Below are 17,904 nucleotides of genomic sequence, written 5' to 3' on the forward strand. Positions count from 1 at the left end.
GCTCCCAAACTATGTTGATAATAAAATAACAAAACATCTATATTGACCTGAGTTAAACTTACGAGGCAGGCCGCCGTAGCCGCCGGTCCTCATCAGCTTCTCCGGAGCGATTTTGTACTGGCTTGCGACCAACTTGTGTACTGCATTGTCGTCCTCAAGGAACATCTTCATTCGAATGAAGGGCTCGCGACCTTTTTGAGTCAGCATGTGCCATGGTTTGGGACGCGCGAGGAGGTCCGATACTGATCCCTGAGACAGACCTAATACCGACTCGCCGAATAACCGCTGCGAAATCGAATATTGAGACAGCTGTTCTTTCACCTGTACATTATAATAAATATATATATAAATATATTTATTTAAAATTAGACATGGTAAAAGTAAATCATAAATAACAATATATTCAACGAAGAAGATTACCTTTTTACTTACCCTTTTCACAATATCTTCCGTGTTTAGATTATTGTACATGTCGAACTGCTGCTGCGTGATCGGAGGAAGCACAGCTTTTAAAGGCCTTTGATTGGCCGAGTGATGGGTTGGTGTGGACGGTTGACTTATCAGACTATTTGTGATGGAAGCCATCCTTTGCAAGGGGCTGGCTGCCGCAGCACTGGCAAACTCCTCGTTGGGCGTCATCGCAGGGGGAAGTATGGAATTACCCAGGGGAGAACTTGCGCTGGAACCGCCGGGTGTTGATTGAGGACCCGTCGATTCCTGCTTCGGCCTCACCAAGGAAAAAGCGCTACCGGCGTGTCTCATCGCCTCTTCCATCTTTTCTTTCTCCTCCTCCGATACGCCATTTATCATTTTATTGCGCGGATCCATTTTGCCCAAACTCAAATCCTGAACAGCGCCGCCGCCGCCGCCGCCATTCGCAGCTAAATGATGTTGCTGAAGAGCTTGCTGTTGAAGCGCCAACAAGCCCGGAAGTCCAGGTAATCCTTGCAATCCAGCTATCGAAGGATTCTGACCTGGTGCAGCGTTCAATTTTTGAAGCTCACGATGATAAGCATCCAGTGCTAATCGAATGTCTTCCTGAGTGCGTTCGATACCTTGAAGACTGCTTTGCGAGCCACTGAAAAAATGTGGAAAAATCGCACTACGGTTAATCGAAGTCATGTGCTGTCCTCAATAATAATCAATCGTAGTAACGCAGTCGTACGTGAATATTATATAGACATCATCTCGAATTTTTAAATTATACGTCTCACGTGAAAAGGTCTTTAGTAGGTCGTAAGTTATAATCGAGATTGTCCATCATGTTCGAGCTCATTGATTATTTTTAGATAATACGAAAAGATGCACTACTTAAAGAAAATTCTCTCGTTACGCCTCGGTTTGCTCTTGACATTTAAATTTATCATAATGTATTCGAGCAAACATATTAATGTTTTAATTCAATCATCATCATTCTTCGATCTTCATCGATGGAGGATTATGCGACACTTTGAACTTTGACAAGTAAATCCACATCATGATCTTACCTAGAAAATTCTCGCGGACGAAGGTCCTCTACTCTCCTGCCCATCAGTTTAGCCAGCTCTTCCTGGTAAATTCTCACCACCTTCTCCTGGGGAATGTCATCGTTCTCGTACTTCTTCAGTCTCCTGTTTTGACTGTCCAGTCTGTCTTTGTTGAACGGACTCGGACAACCGATTCTATTCGGGCTCTTGCTATCAGCGTCGTTCGATACCTCATGCTCACCCCTCATTTGCATATGGCTCGATTCCGAGAGAATATGCGCCAATCTTTCGTCATTCATTTCCGGCGGACCACCATCCTGTGGTCCACGTGCGAATGCTGGCATTCCTTGCTCCTTGCCTGAAACATACTCTACGGGTGAGGCACAACTTGTGGTGTATTCTTACTCAGTTTGTGGTCTTAAAAATATACATATATATTATATAAATAAAAATATATGATATAAATATAGAAAAATATATAATCAAAACAAATGAAGAATGTACATAAATCATTTTCGACGTGTTTGATGCTGACGTTCGCAATCAAGTAGCAGTTTCTGTTTTTACGCATTTTTTTTTTTTAAATGTCAGTTTTTTATCTTACAACATATTGTTCTTTATCTCGCATCATATAAGATACGCTATTTACGAAGATTTATTACGCGTATTTTAATCTGATATGTATTTTGCAAAACCATAAATTGATTTTTTTTTTTGCAAAGCATTCATTTTCTCGAAGGATGTTTACTCGAAGATAAGCTAGCCTACGTGGTAGCGAGTCATATTTGGAGGATGATTTGATGTTCCGTGAGCAATTAATAACGCGCGCAATCGATAACTGCGTGCTGAACCCGAAGGCAAAGTATACTCAACGACGATAATTAAAATATCCTCTTCTAGACCCTCTCCCTTGCGGTCTTCCCCCTGCACATCGGCAGGAGTGTAGTCCTCCTACGTGTTTCCCGTCTAATTGACCAATCAGCTGGGAGATTCAGACGAACAAACCATCGATCATGTCTTTGATTGCTCTCGCGAGCATCGCACGCGAGAGAAAGCGATTTGACGTGCGGCGAAGAATCGCGCGCGTACATATCGCGGATTTCACAGAAGAAATAATCTTTCGGAATTTCAAGATCTGATGTCTCTTATTTGTACGTGCGAATCTCGATGTATTTCCACGATTGTAAAATGACTCTCGCCGGATACGATTCGTTGATCAAGTTAATGTACAGCTATGTTTTGTATCATTATTTTTCATCGTTCGTTGTGTAGACGTGATTACTGTTAATATCGTAAGCAATCGCAGCATCCGCGCAACACCTCTCGTATTAGATAAAAAAATAATACGATGATTTTCATTCCGTATTAACATCGTTACAATCCTCTGAAAAATTTAACTCGCGTTGGCCCAAGTAAGTCATTCCATCTTATTATTTTGTAGAGTTTTAACACTATGTAAATAATAACGCTGCTAATAAATATTTATAGCTGGCAGTATGTACATTGAAAAAAAAATCGATAGATTCACAGTAAATGGATCTGAAGCAGTCGAGTGAAATCAGGGGACACAGAAGAAAGAACACGGTGACGTGTATGCGCGATCGCGCATTGTGTGTCGCAATGTTTGAATCTTTGCCAACAAACTCGCGCGATTATGCTTCCCCGCTGTCTTGGTCTATAGATACATAGAAGTAACAAAGTTCTTTCGTAGAACTATACGAATTTTGAATCTGTTCGCGATCAACTGTACTATTAGTGAAACATTTATAAGACGAGAAGCCCTAGATATCACGATTACACCCTGATATGAAATAATCTTTTTACTTGGCAAATTTAATTGGAAATTTGTCCTCGCAGAAATTACTGCCTCGTGAATAGAAAAAAAATGTTGTAAATTTTTATTATCTCATATAAATATCCATTCTTAATTATACCCGTCAATTTTTTATCGTCGAATTCGAAGAAGCATTACACGAAACGATTACACATTAAGTGGAATGATATTTGCGGGTATACCGAGAGATAAAAGAAATGAGGTCACCATTACGTTTTTTCTCTAGATAGGCCATTTGTAGTTCGATTAACAAAATCGACATTATCGCTATCGAGCGGAATGTATTCTTTGAATTCCGGTAACAATGGCGATATTTTAAGCGAGGAAATGCGTCACGCGGGTTCGATTAAATTTCAAAGATATTAAAACGAACAAATTTTTTTTTTTTTTTCGATTATGATTCGCTGACAGTCTAATTCTTGTTAATCGCCGTTATTACTGAAAACGTTAATTCGGATAGCGCTTTATGATTTTCCGTGTACCGTTATCGTGCAAATCAAACGACAGCGTAATATAATTTCTGTTGGAAATTGACGGTGGGAGATGAGTCCCTTGCGTCACTAACATCTTCTTTTCCGCGGATACTTTTGTGCGGCATTTCACGTGGGAAACCTCATGCGCATCGCATATAGAATCGCGCGTTGGTTGATTATATATGTTCCGACATTCTCCCGCACAACTTTCTCATAGGAAAACTAGAATAAGAGTAGTCGCGTACAACAAATATTATCGGACGAATGCAATCGCGAGCGATACCTTATAGCTCGTGCAACCTACGATGATGCGCACGTAATTATTTGCTTGTCATATATATCTACAGATAACACAACTCTCTCTCTCTCTCTCTCTCTCTCTCTCTCTCTCTCTCTCTCTCTCTCTCTCTCTCTCTCATCAACTCGCACAATGAACGGTCTCGTCGCAAATTCACAATGTGTTTCTCTCAATTAAAAGAAACATTTTTCCATAAATTTGCTCAATCGCGTATCAACTTGTGTCTGCATTATTTTTTTAGACGTGTTACGAGCGCGAATGTGTAACGTGTATTGCATAGTGTTGACAGATTTTATGGCAAAATTAGATTTAGGAGCATTTCATCAAGCTTGAAAGGATGTTACGTTACGACAGGAAAGGCGCAGAAAATCACGTTATTCTGAAAAAAAAAAAAGAGAAAGCATGATTACACATTGTATATTCACGATACCGAGGTGATAAGAGATTTTCATCTCATCGCTATTTCGATCGCTCACACACGTGTCAATCTCCCACGGTCTGAAAAGTCTCGGGACGGCGGGATAAGTCGCTTGGAAAATGGCCCGGTCGTTTACGCAACACGTCGCGGCACGTCGCGCATTGTGTTGCGAGCTTTGCGCGCTAAATCCATACTTTTTTCAGCGATTGCACGTCTCGGCACCGCACCGTCTCACCTCCGTGGATGGCGAAACGTCACGGTCGACGTGCGTCCCGATCGCGTCGCGGCATCAAAGACCGGTTACGGGGAATCGACGACGAAAAGAGAGAACAATCGCGGCCGCGCGCGGTAACACAATGGAAGACGACGACGACGACGATGACGACGACGACGACGACGACAACGAGAGAAGGAAATGTTCGCGATATTCGTGCGTGTTTCGCCGGAAAGGAAACCATGCTCCCTCCCCTCCCCTCCCCCCATACACACAGGCGGCAATTATATTCGTGCCGTAAAATTGTCTCGGCGCATGCACGTGCACGCGACGCGACCCGCGCGCACGCGGGCGCGCACGCGGGGCGCGGATATAAGGGAGAGAAACGTCAACAATGGGCCTGATTGCAAAATCTAGAACGATTTCGTGGGAACTCACGTGACGGTGACTTAAGAAATTCACCCGATTGTGCGTTCGCTCCCGCGAACGCGAGCTAGCTACGCGTCGCGACTCGCGATCGCACACGTTTTGCGGAAAGTGCGTGTTGCACGCACGCGTGGAAATTAATGCACGACAACGACGAATAATCGTACAAACTCGATTTTTTTTTTTTTTTTTTTTTTTCGGAAGGTATATTTTTATTCGATGTTAAAACAAGCTTCTCATTACAGTGACGACGTTTCAACCTTTGGTTTAGGTCCTTATCAAGTCGAAAATGTAAAGATTGAAAATTTGCGTAAGAATTTGACGTCGTACAATTTTACAAACTTAAATACGTATCGAGTTGTTTGTTGTAATTAATAAAATTATAAAGCGTAAGATTGTAACTGTCCATACCTTTTGATGAGCAATAGTTGTTACATAATTGTCAATTACACATCACAAGCACACGTCAGAAAGCACACGACTGAAATCTCCTTCAAAAACAATGACAACACAAACAAGTAGAGGTCGAATGTCGCTAAAAATATTTCAAGATATTGTTGTAAATTGGATTTAAATTTTCCGTGTTTATTTTTAAGTTAATTGTATTTTCATGAATTTTAATGAAAAACATTTCAACAATTTCTCTTTTTTTAGTGTGTTTTTCACAATGTAATATTGTCAGTTTTGACCAATTAAAATCATGCATATAATCAGTCCTATGTTTTCTGACGATCGATTGATTACTTACATGCTTTTTTATGTTATTCATATGCTCTCTAAAGGCGTGTGTTTAAGTGTCTTTTGGTCTGTCCTCTGTACGTTGCATCACAGTTACTGCAGTCAATTTTGTAAACAATTTCCGTCCTGTCAAGTATATTGTGTCTATCTTTGCCACACTTAATAATTTTTTTTTTTTCGTCAAATTGGCACGTTAACACGAGGAAAGAGTTGAGAGTTGCGAATATTGTACAATTCTACATCATACTTAAGTAGATTTTTCTTCGAGATAAATATATCTCATAATGTTAATTAATTAAGATAATGCTAATTAAAAAAGGGATTGACATTTCGGAAGAGTCATCCTCGAACGCGTTCATCACGATGATATTATTTCAATGATAAGCAAGATAAGTATATACATATTTGTTCGCATCTTTCTGTAGGCATTCAAATTATCTCGCGTGTATCTAAATGTATTTGTTAGACACTTGATAAAACAATTATTGTGCAAACAACTATTAAATAATCTAATTAGAACTCAACACAGCAAAACTCGTAAAATCTAAAATATGTGACGCCGAAGAATGCGATGCTTCGGAGACAGCACTTTTTTTCTTCAAATCCGGTTTGAAATGTTCTTCAAAGAGAATCTGGATCCTATATCTTGCAAGCACGATCGGTATCTACTCATCTCTGATTCTCGTCATTAGGAACAAGAATACATTTGCATCCGAAAATCCTGCTCTCGCGCAGAGCGTCAAAATGTGATAGGATACGAGTCGAGGTGTGTTTGAAAAATCTGATAAAATCGACGCGCAAGTGTCGAAGCGCCAACGCTAATGAACGAAACTCATTCGCGCGGACACGCTCTCTGCACCTGTGTACAAAGAGTCTTTTCCTTGTCTTCCTTTGCGGGTGGAGGCACGGTTGTCGAGTACAGCCTGTTTAATTGACGATGAGATACGCGATGTTCATAGCAGCAACGCATCGTCGCCAGTTTCCTCACCAGGGTAATTAAAAAAGAATCGGGTGCGCGCATTCGAGGCAAAAGAACCGTTCTTTCGCGAGTGGAAACCGAATCAGCTCCCCGGTTTCAACCGGCGAGTATTTTAATTCAAAAGGAGCGAATTTTCGATCTAATACAATGCATTTCAAGTATCTGTGATGAGAGAATTAAAAAATATTTCTATTACATCGCGATATTAAATACGCACGTACCTATAGTACCTGTAGTATTATATAGAAATGTTAAACACATATAGCAATATTCTCACAATCTTTCAAGTACAAATAAAAGTTTAACCTGAAATTATATGATTAAAAGCTGCTTGAAAAAGTTTTATCCTTAGCTTTGCAGATGATCGATAAATATAACTTTTCCGTAGAGGTCTTGTGTGTAAAGGTCTATGCAGGATTTTCAGCACGAATAGAGACCAGCAATCAGCTGATCTCTTTCAATGACCTCTGTAAATCTCCTCAGTCACATTAATTTCTGCGTTTAATATTCTGCGTATACGAGTATATATACACAGAGCTGCCATGTGCGAAGACTACCATGAGTTTTGAAATCGCTATCGGGTTTCGATAGCGTTATCTTTCTTTCGGATCGGGTCAATGCACAGATGAGATACTTTTATAGCTCCGGTCGTTAAGTAAATGCCTCTCTTGATTTGGTAATGCTTTCTATATTTTGCTACGTAAGTCGTTCTTTTCGAATGTCGCATCATAGGCGGAAATGACGAAAAATTTGCCCGGCATAATCGCGCGTTCCAACATAAAATGCGATAATTATATCAGTTATAAAGGCATATATAAATGTCCCGTCGCGCTCGCACAGAAATTGCAGTTATATAGCTGCAAGTACGGCCAGTAACGTTTCACGCTGCGGTTGCAAATCACCGCGACCATGATTTTCGTCCACCGTGATGGTCGGTCGCGTCGCGAAAAGTCCCCGACGAGAATCCGGCAAGGATCGTGCTCGCCGCTTCCCCTACTCCGTTGCAGGAAACAAGATTCAGCAATAAACTGACTTGGAGCTAGACCAACTATGTTTATTACGGTAATCTCGCTCGCTGTGCGTTGCTCTTGGTGCGCTTTCTTAGATCAATTGTGTGTGTGTTGCAGCGCTCCGCGAGCAATAATAAACCCGCCCGGACGTTGAATAGTGGGCCAAGATCCAGATATGTTTGCCGCGAGGAGATTAGTAGTTTCCACGAATGCGTGGTGCGATTTTTTTGCCTCCCTCTGAGCGACACTGACTGAGAGATATCTGTGTAATTTATATAGCTCACCGTGATTTAGGCCACCGGGAAGCTTGAGGACTCTGGCGACGTTAACTGCATCCAAATCATCTCACCCTGAACTACGCGCGAACAAATTCATTGTCAGTGGTACACGCGCGTAAATTTCCGCGAGAAATACTGCGTTCATAAATATTATAAATACAAGAACAGTAAAAAAAAAAAAAAAAAAAAAATTAAGAAATACAAATTGATGATGTATTGATGGCCTGTGACAATTATTGTTGCATACGATAATTATGATGCGCACGATTTCATGTGATATATCGAAAAGATAGGATTCTATGATTTTTCCTCCATCCCCATGACGATAGAATTAAAATGAAATTATCTCGACCCAAGATTAATAGTCCATTATAATGCTAACAGTTTTTTGGACGTACGAATGATAAATATAAGGTGACCGTATAGTCGTTTCACAGATGACAATAAAGCTTTCAGTGACAGGTTGGTATTGCGCTGCCTGTGCCTGTCTATATAACGCGATGAGTCGTTAGATCAGGTATTTAGCCCGACGCGCGCAAACTTATCTTAACCGACACCTCCGCCTCCAAAGCTAGGCGGCGTCTTTCAGCCTTTATAAAGCCACCGATTTTTGCTCATAAATCACGCCTGATTATAGAAGTTTCGGACATTACTCCAAGTATATTTATGCTATTGAACCGCGGCGGACTCTCGTTACGATCACAAAGAACCCACGGCCATGACTCATACGAACAAACGGCCACGGTGATTAATCCGACGACTAAAGAACCCTCCGTATTGATGATGCTGCTATATTTTTAATACAGATAATAAATATCCAACCGATAATCCTAACTGTTTTTGAATCTAAAAGAGCTTGATTCATATCACTAGCAACTGTGAATTATTTTATGCAATGGAGCACGATATGATTCACAGGTTGGCTCTAATAAACGGGCGCGTACTATACATAAATGCGCTCTTCAACTTCAATTTAGAAATGAAATAAAATTATAAAGTAGAGTGTATATATGGAGAGAGAGAGAGAGAGAGAGAGAGAGAGAAACTACATTTAAAACGGATGATTAACACAAAAAGACGACCGATATTTTTCTCGTTACGATTTCTATTCCCTCTCCCTCTCTCTCTCTCTCTCTCTCTCTCTCTCTCTCTCTCTCTCTCTCTCTCGGATCGTTTACTCGATCAATTTCTACATTAGCATTTCTGCAATTCTGATTTACTGTCGCGCTCACGCCACGCGGGATGATACTCGATGCGTCCCTGTAATTTTACGGCTGACGCATCGAGAAATGTTACGACCCCCTAAGTTTTTGTCACCGTGTCCTTCTCGCCATCCCACAGGGGCCGCTCCAACCCTTCGTTCTTGTTGCCGTTCAGTCCCTCCCTCTCTCGCGTGCACTCCGTCCTATCCGCTGTAATGCCCCGTGATTGTTGTTACCAGAGATCCGACGGAAACCGACAATCCATTGATGCGGGACGCGTGTCGTGCTCCGGCACGAATTTTATATACACGTTTTATTTCGTCACCGGACGTGAAGGGAAAATGATGGCATTGAGTGAACACATCCTGCGCGCGATTGATATTAATATTTACAAAAAAGCGGAAGGGATCGCGCGCGGTCGCGTTTGGCGAGTTTGTAAAACACGTAGAGAATGAAATGACGCGAAGAAAAATTGTTATCACAATATATTATACATATACTTTTTCATAATGTACATAAGTTTATTATTACGAAAGGGAATAAAGTATTACATGTATTTTTTTTTTTTTTTTCTAATCACTATGAGCGTCACAAGAACGCCCGCAATGATGCTGGGCTAAAACGTCGTTCGCTAGATAATTCAGCAAGCTTGTGGCAATCAGAAAAGTGTAAATTGCCTTCTGCGATAAGTATAGACCGGCACGTTTATTTCTACGTTTCCCGTTGGATCTTATCCTTCCTTTCTTCTCTCGTTCTTCCCCTCTCTATACACCATAGAGCCCTTTATACATCTCACCCCTACTCAGTACTCATCCAGGGCTTCCTATTCCCAGAAGCTATTAGTCTAAACAATATGGCTGCCAAACGCAGCATACAATCGATAGCGGGCAAGGTATGCCAACGAGCTGCGTAATTTAATTAAGACTATAGCTGTTCAAGCCTGGATACAGCGCGTATGCGTTTTTGCATCAGATATTGAATATAATGTGGATGTTTGGTAACAGCATGATATAACGAGATGTAACGAGGTATATTTTTTAGCTTACTATTATATATAGATAAACCTATTATATATAGCGAACAAATCTTATTTATAAATAATAAAATTTTAAATTTCTACAACTTTATATAAATTACACCATCTCGCTGCAATATATTTTTATCGATGACTTGCAGGCGTTATCGGTCCGATCTTTTCAACTTAATTATAGCGAAAGCTCACGATGTCACCAACGCATATTTAGCTCCCTAATCACACTTAGCGGTGCAGAGGGATGCAATTCTCTCGAGCGATTTTCCTTTCCCGCGGTGCAGTTAGAGGGAACGGAAGTACCATCGGGCCCCGCGTTAACAGCCGAGAAATTAGCTGACAGCTCGTGGTTAGTGATTCGGCGAGATGGATTATTGGCAGTGCGAGGCGGAAGATTTTCGAAAGTCAGATCAATCGATAGGTCGTCGACGACGAAGGCAGGAATTATCAAAGCAGGAATTCTCATGACGGACGATTCGTTGTGGGAATCGCTGCCTGCTGTTGATATCTCGGAAATCAAACACGAAGAGTGATCCAACGTAATTACACACTCAAGATAGCAAACATTCGATCGCGTATCCTTGAACCATTGAACTTTACCGTAAATGCACAGTATTGCGTTTTATGGGGGGCGTGGAAGGAAGCGAAATTAATCACGACTGCCGCAGCTATCCCGTCACAATGTGTGTAATTACGATGTCTCGTCCGCCTTCGTGGACACTGAGAGGTCAGGTGAGCCAGCCTTCGTCGTGTCGAACGTTACGCAGAGACGCGTCAAGAAATTGTACGAAACGATTGAGATGAAAAATAAAAATAATATTATTAGTAAGAAAAATGAAAAGTGAGAGAAAGAAAGAGAGCTGGAACATTGATGATCGGTACTTACCCTTCTTGGGGATCAAGGACTTGAGCAGCAATACGGCGTTCTCGTCGCAAGCCCAGCCATGCATCTTCCGATAGCTATCGCGGCCCTTCTCGGTCAGCTTGTCCCAAGGCTTGGGCTTGCTTAATAACTCGCTGACTGTGCCTTGGCTTAGTCCGAGAACATACTTGGCGAACAGTCTCTGACCGATATTATGTATCGACAACAGCTCGCGGACTCGCCTCGCTATGTGAAGGGTATCGAGATTTTGCGAGGCGTACTTGTCCATATTGTGGCGCAACATCTCTTGGAGCCTCGCCTCCATGGGATCGCCCTTTGGAATGAGGGATTCGCCTAGCCTACCGGCCATACCGGCGGCGCCAAACTCGTCGCCGAATCGGAAAGGATACGTTCGATCATCGAATCGAAACGGACTCTTGAGCGTATCGAGAACACTTAGACCGCCGATATTATTGTTTGCTAAATGATGACTATTGTTATTATTGTGACATGATTCTTGATCGGCTGGGCTTTTTGGAGGCGGTGCGCTCGGCACACCGGCTGTGAGACCGCTGCCGTTGATAGATGCCGAAGGGGTGCTGGTCTCCACCAGCGACGTGGGTGGCTGGAAGCTCGGCGGTGATGTTAAGGCGGTTGTAGAGGATGGCGTCGGTGGTGCCGGCGTCTCGTGTCCCGATACCGGCGTTGGCGCCTTTTCGGTGACGTCTAAATTACCCAGGGACACCGTACCGATCGGTGTATTTGACTTTGCTGGGGTATTCGAGGTGGATGACGGATCCGCGCTCGGTGATGGAAGATGATTTAAACTACTTGGCGTTGTTGGCGGATGCAAACCCATGTGCGACTGAGCTTGTTGCAATTGCTGTTGTTGAGCTAACTGACTTAATTGAGATGGCTGTGATTGCTGCTGCTGCTGCTGTTGCTGCTGCTGTTGTTGTTGCTGCTGCTGCTGCTGCTGTTGCTGCTGCTGCTGCTGCTGATTCATGATTGACCTTTCCAACGACCGCCTCCAATTGGCAACGATTTCTTCACCAAGGAACGAGCCAAAAGTCTCGACGTTCTGGAGAGGTGGCGGGAAAAGGAGGCTCGAAGTCGTCGAAGTGGCCGAAGAGGGCGTCGGGGTGGAACGTGGAGGGAGAGAGACTGCTGTCGGAGGCGGTGGTGGTGGTTGTTGGGAGGACACATGGGATGTAGGTGGCACACCTCCGACCCCGTGGGGCGAGGCGGTCGAGGCGCGCTGCAGGGGTGACGATAATCCACCTGCAACCACCAAAAACACAAGGGAGCCCGTCAGCACGCGTAAATGACACTCTACCTAATTTCGAGTCGCGATGGGGATTATCGTTCCCGTTCTGATCGTCAGCCCGTCCGCGCTGTCTCTTTCCAAAGTGCGAAATCGAGCGGTGACTTCAACTCTCTTCATCATCTTCCAGAACGACGTGCGGATGACCGAGACTCTCTTTTTCGACGCTTCATCGAATCATAATCTTGAATGAGCAAACGAGGAACGACGTGGACGCCAACGAGAGGAGGACTGTGGAGACGTTGTCAATTGCCCGAAAAGATATCGTGGATGTAAGCATTCATCCGTCTCGCGATGAACGTTGATCGCGATAACGCGTGCGGATTCAAGACATTTCGATGCTTTCGCGTCGAATCAAATATCTTTCATGTTGCAATGTAGTTGTCAGAATACGGAATATTGTAGGATTTAGAAGAAAATATAATCTTTACATATGATTTCATGGGAAATATTGTAATTTTTTTCAAAAGTCAAGCTAAATTTTCAAAAAAAAAAAAACAAAAAAGTTTCTGTATTATGTACGATATGTGCTGGATGTTCAACGTTTGAAACGTCCACGTAGAAACGATACTTACTCTGTTATATGTATTTCACTCGATTGAAGGAAGGAGCGGAGGGATCGGAAAGATAGGACCGCGACGACGACGTAGAAGGGTGGCTCGGTCGGTTTGAAGGGGTGACACGTTGCAGTATCTCTCTGGCTCTCTGCGTATATGATGTCTCTTTCTCATTCTCATTCTCTCTCATCGCGCGCTCTTTGTCAGCTTGGATCGATTCATAATAAACTCTGTCCCCGAAACAATGGCTCGGCCCGGGCAAATATTGCGAATATCGTCCACAAATTTGCGTGCACGAAGTTTGCGTTTCGCAGTGTACGGATGGTGGAGCAAGGAGCGGTTTAGAGGACTCTTTACGTGGGGCAGGAGAAATGGATGTTTGGAACATTCGGTAAGAGATAGAATGGGCCTACGGGTAGCGAGATGAAGGGCTAACGTGTGTTCGATTGCGTATTAGTATCTTCTACGAATGTACGTTAATATACGTATTAGCGAGAGAGTGGCTCGAAAAAGTGCAGCATAAGCAGCCAAGGTTCGGAGAGATAAAGTATGTATGAGAGACAAGTTACAATAAATATAGAGAGAGAGCGAGACAGAGAGAGAGTCAGAGAGAGAGAGAGAGAGAGAGAGAGAGAGAGAGAGAGAGAGAGATGGAGAAAGAGAATGAGAGAGAGACTATAATAGTAGAATAGAGATAAATAGAAAGAAGAACAGAGAGAGAGAGAGAGAGAGAGAGAGAGAGAGAGAGAGAGAGAGAGAGAGAGAGAGAGAGAGAGAGAGAAAGGAGAGAGTAAAAGGAAAGACGGAGAAAGATAGAAAAATAGAGAGAGCTATATAGAAAGACATAACAGAGAGAGAGAGAGAGAGAGAGAGAGAGAGAGAGAGAAAGAGAGAGAGAGTCAGAGAAAAGTGCGAACACAATGGCAAGCAGGGTTATTTTTGTTGTTTTCTTTTTCGATAAGCTCCTTCAGTCATCCCTCGTTTATTCTATAGAAGCGTTCTTGCGTCCGCGTTGCGTGACTCGTGTCCTTTTCATTGTTACTCGATGATAAAGCCCGTCGACGGAGCCTCGAAGAGAGAGAGTCGGGGACCGAAGATCAGAGCGGTAGCGCAAGAATCAGAAACGAGATCGCCGAGGTGTGACCGATCTAGCATCTTGTTATTTCCTTTTTTTTTTTTTATTTTCATCAAAACTTGTACTTTTTCAATTCAAAACAAATCTTTGATATGTTTCTTTGCGCGTAAATATTATTATAAATTTTCATCAACTAGCTATATGTATCTTTCTAATTAATTAGCATTATAAATTATATTTAAATAAGATATTTTTAATATTCACTATTTTCTCAAAATATGTATTTTCGCTATAAATATATTATTTAAAAATCACAATTAATCAAGCTTTGCAAAACTTGATATTTTAGTCATTTCTTTGAATTCTCTCAGTGTTAAAATTCTCTCCTAAAGTAAAATGTCTCGCCTATTCCGTTATGTAATGATCTTGATTAAAATATATGGTTCACTTACCGAGTGCGTCGGGTGTGTTGGAGGGTTTCAGATTCTCAGCCTGCTGAAGCGCTTTGAAGCGCTCCATAAGAAGATGCTCCAAGCTTTTTCCAGGTTCGCCGGTTGGTATCTGCGAGAGGTCGACTGACCTCAGCACGCTGATTTCGCGCTTCAGGTCATCATAATCCCTCTGCCGTTCCAATTTGCTCTCCAGTCTGCTGATGTGCTGCCTGCGCACTTCGAGTTCCTCCTCGAGCCGCGCCGTTGCTTGCGCACTTGTCTCCTGAAGGCGTTGCAGACTCTGCTGTAGCCTGGACACCTCCTCGACCAATTGGTTAATCTGGAAAACGCAATGCCGCCTTTGTAAGGAATGTCAAATAAAATGATACTCGCGCAAATTGCGAATCAATAAAGCGCTTATAAATCGGGTACGAAATCTGAAACATTAATATTCCTTAACGCGATGTCTCGCGCCGATTATGTTTATTGAACGATATCGTCGATAAAATTTCTCGCATTAAGGAAGACATTCCGCGATATAAATCACGGGAATTGCTACTTCCTGAAATATCACCGAGTACTTTCGCGTCGCTCATCAGGAAATCGACTCGAGGCGATTAAATAGAAATGGAACGTAACTACATTATCATCGACGCAAATATAGAATCACATTTACGAGCTTCTCCCTCCTTCGCGATTCGCTTCGAGCATCGTTTATCTGAAACCGAACCTAGTAAGGAGCTTACCAGAAGCTCTTTATTAATTTTATCGGGAATATATACGCGGAAATCAATAGCGAGCGCTTAAGAGAGGATAACTTTAAATCCTGGCGAGTCTCCGAATGTAATTACCGCGAATTAAATTACGTATAAAGTTTCAATCGGATCGATCGAATCGTTGAATTGTCATCCAATTATCGGTAATAATTTATGACATATGTCATCGGCCATCTCGTCATTTCGACACTTAGTTTTCGAAATTTAATGCGATAATGAATACAATTACGCGGCTGTCTTGTTCTTGATAGAATATATATAAAATTTAGGAAAAATTGCTTCATTTAGAGATCCGAAGATTATTTTACGATTAAAATTATCCACAGTGGCTTCGTGAAAGATATATAATTCGTAGATAAATTTATAAGATAATTTCATAGCACTGTAAGAATTAAAAATATCACAAAAACGTTAATTATATTGGTGGAAAAAATTAAATATAATTCATAGAACAAAAAAATTGATGACATTTATACTGGCAGCGTCGCTCGCAGCGACGTATAGACGAAGTACATTCGTCCCTCATTAATGCATCATCGATCCGCGCGTAATAATTACAGTGCGCGACCGCAACGTCTTGTTTTTTCATTTCTATAACGAGGATGAATCTGGGATGTTGAAAGAATCGAGTAGCGGAATTGGCGGCAAAAAAATTATCGCGGCGAATAGAACCGTACGGCAATCGTGTCGCGTTGCCACTGTACTGCAATCAATCGCAATGAATCGTGGGTACTCGAAACCTATCCACGTGTTCCGCGAGGGTTCACGTGGATGCGTGCGCGGGAATACGGTGTAAAGAGAAAAGGACAGACGGTAGGGAGGAAGAGAGAGAGGCCCGATCAAAGGGGGTTGGGAACGGGACGATTTTAAAGCCGATTGCATTCACACGATGGCAATGCGCGCGATGCAACGAGCTACGTGAACGAAATCGTATCAATTGTTTTTTCTCGCCGAGGCGCATCGCCTCGTCTCCCTTTCCGGTGCTCCGGGGGTTAATCGAGAAGCAACGACTTCAATTTTCAACAAAATTCGCACCTCCGACAACATCGCACACGTCGATACGCATCTTGTGATTTTTTTTCTTCTGCCGAAATTTTATTGTTCGATTCGTATTTTCGATTTGTCATCTACTGTCATCTATACGACAGGAGATATAACCGTACGTATCGATTTACTTTACAATTTAATGAAATTAACTACATTCCTCTGGCGCCTTGTAACCCCATGACTCATCGCGGTAGTATAAAATCGAAGAGCCTTGACGCACGCGGTAAACTTGCACGTTTTTACTCGTTAGTTTATTTATCGGGGGCGGCTACCTGTCGATTGTCCTCCGTTTCACCCATAATCGATACGCGCTTACGTCTAGAAGCTTCATTTCTACTTGTATAGGTATGGATATATATATGCGTGTGTGTATAGCGAACGTGAGTGCGTATTGCGACGATGTCACATGTACACACAGCGGTATACAGGTAAGAACTGACACGGGTGTAGATAAGTACGCATTGACGTTCGATATGCCGTCAGGTAGGAAAGGGGTGGGTTGCTGCCGGCGGGGGTGGCTTATGTAGGGATAAGTTTCCGAAGTTGCCGCGATCGCTCGCAATAATGTCCGCCATTAACAGCGATGGGGTAGGTTATCGCCATGAGGGAAACCTGAAACGAAGGACAGGTGGAATTAACACCACGTCGATCGACGAACTTACGATAAATACGGCGGCGACCTGACGTTGTGTGTATGTGTGTGTGTGTGTGTGTGTGTTTTTTTTTCACGTAACGGACACTCACCCCTCGGTATTCGGTGTTGCGGGAGGGCGGTTTATCGACTCCACTTTTTTTCTCTTTCTTTCGTGACTACTGTTTAACGATGCGAATAAAACGGTGAATCAACGTCCGCGATGCAAAATGTGACTGTATGTTTCTTCAATCAGCGAACTATGAGTGACGCTTTGAAGAGAGTGCAGAACCTACTTTAAACTTTCTTCTGATATGTACTTGATATGAAGGAAACGCTTGTGTGATACAATGCATCAAACGTATACCTACATGCGCAACGCGGTGTTCAGTTAGTTACATGTACGACATTAATGTATTTTATTACTATATAATTATATATAAATTCGTAATATATATTTTAACAATATTTGTAGATTTTTATGTATATCAAGTAACTTTTCATATATAAATCATGCTCTTGTTACATTTTACATGAATTTTATAAAGCAATCGCTCAACAAATCTTTTAATCTGTTTAATGAAAATATAGATGTATTAATTTTATAACATTTCTAATGCATTTCGCAAGTAATTTTGTTCCTATCGAGAAACAAAGAGAGAGAGAGAGAGAGAGAGAGAGAGAGAGAGAGAGAGAAAGAGAGAAAATAATTTTGCATCTTGTTAAGTTTTATAAAATCAGATTAACTTTTCATCAATGATAATTCAGCTAATTAATTAATATTAAATAATATTAGAATAATAGTCATTGATTAGTTTTGCGTTGTGTATAAAGT

At 42.1% G+C, this 17,904-nt stretch overlaps 1 protein-coding gene across 4 annotated transcripts in view; it reads right to left on the minus strand.

The window, feature by feature from the left end:
- The window catches only part of Cut (homeobox protein, cut), a 141,035-nt gene that overhangs the window by 4,457 nt on the left and 118,674 nt on the right, over window positions 1-17,904 (minus strand). Inside the window, exons 4-8 of one of the 4 annotated variants that reach the window (XM_072897599.1) lie at window positions 14,637-14,955; window positions 11,253-12,509; window positions 1,488-1,824; window positions 433-1,102; window positions 48-321 (exon numbers count right to left, since the gene is read on the minus strand). In XM_072897599.1, the coding sequence (XP_072753700.1) occupies window positions 48-321; window positions 433-1,102; window positions 1,488-1,824; window positions 11,253-12,509; window positions 14,637-14,955 (2,857 nt within the window). Of the gene's footprint in view, window positions 1-47; window positions 322-432; window positions 1,103-1,487; window positions 1,837-11,252; window positions 12,510-14,636; window positions 14,956-17,904 lie in introns of all 4 variants that reach the window. The other 3 variants (XM_072897602.1, XM_072897601.1, XM_072897598.1) reach the window with 3 other exon arrangements.

This window comes from Anoplolepis gracilipes, chromosome 8 (assembly GCF_047496725.1).
Source record: "Anoplolepis gracilipes chromosome 8, ASM4749672v1, whole genome shotgun sequence".
NCBI lineage: Eukaryota > Metazoa > Arthropoda > Insecta > Hymenoptera > Formicidae > Anoplolepis > Anoplolepis gracilipes.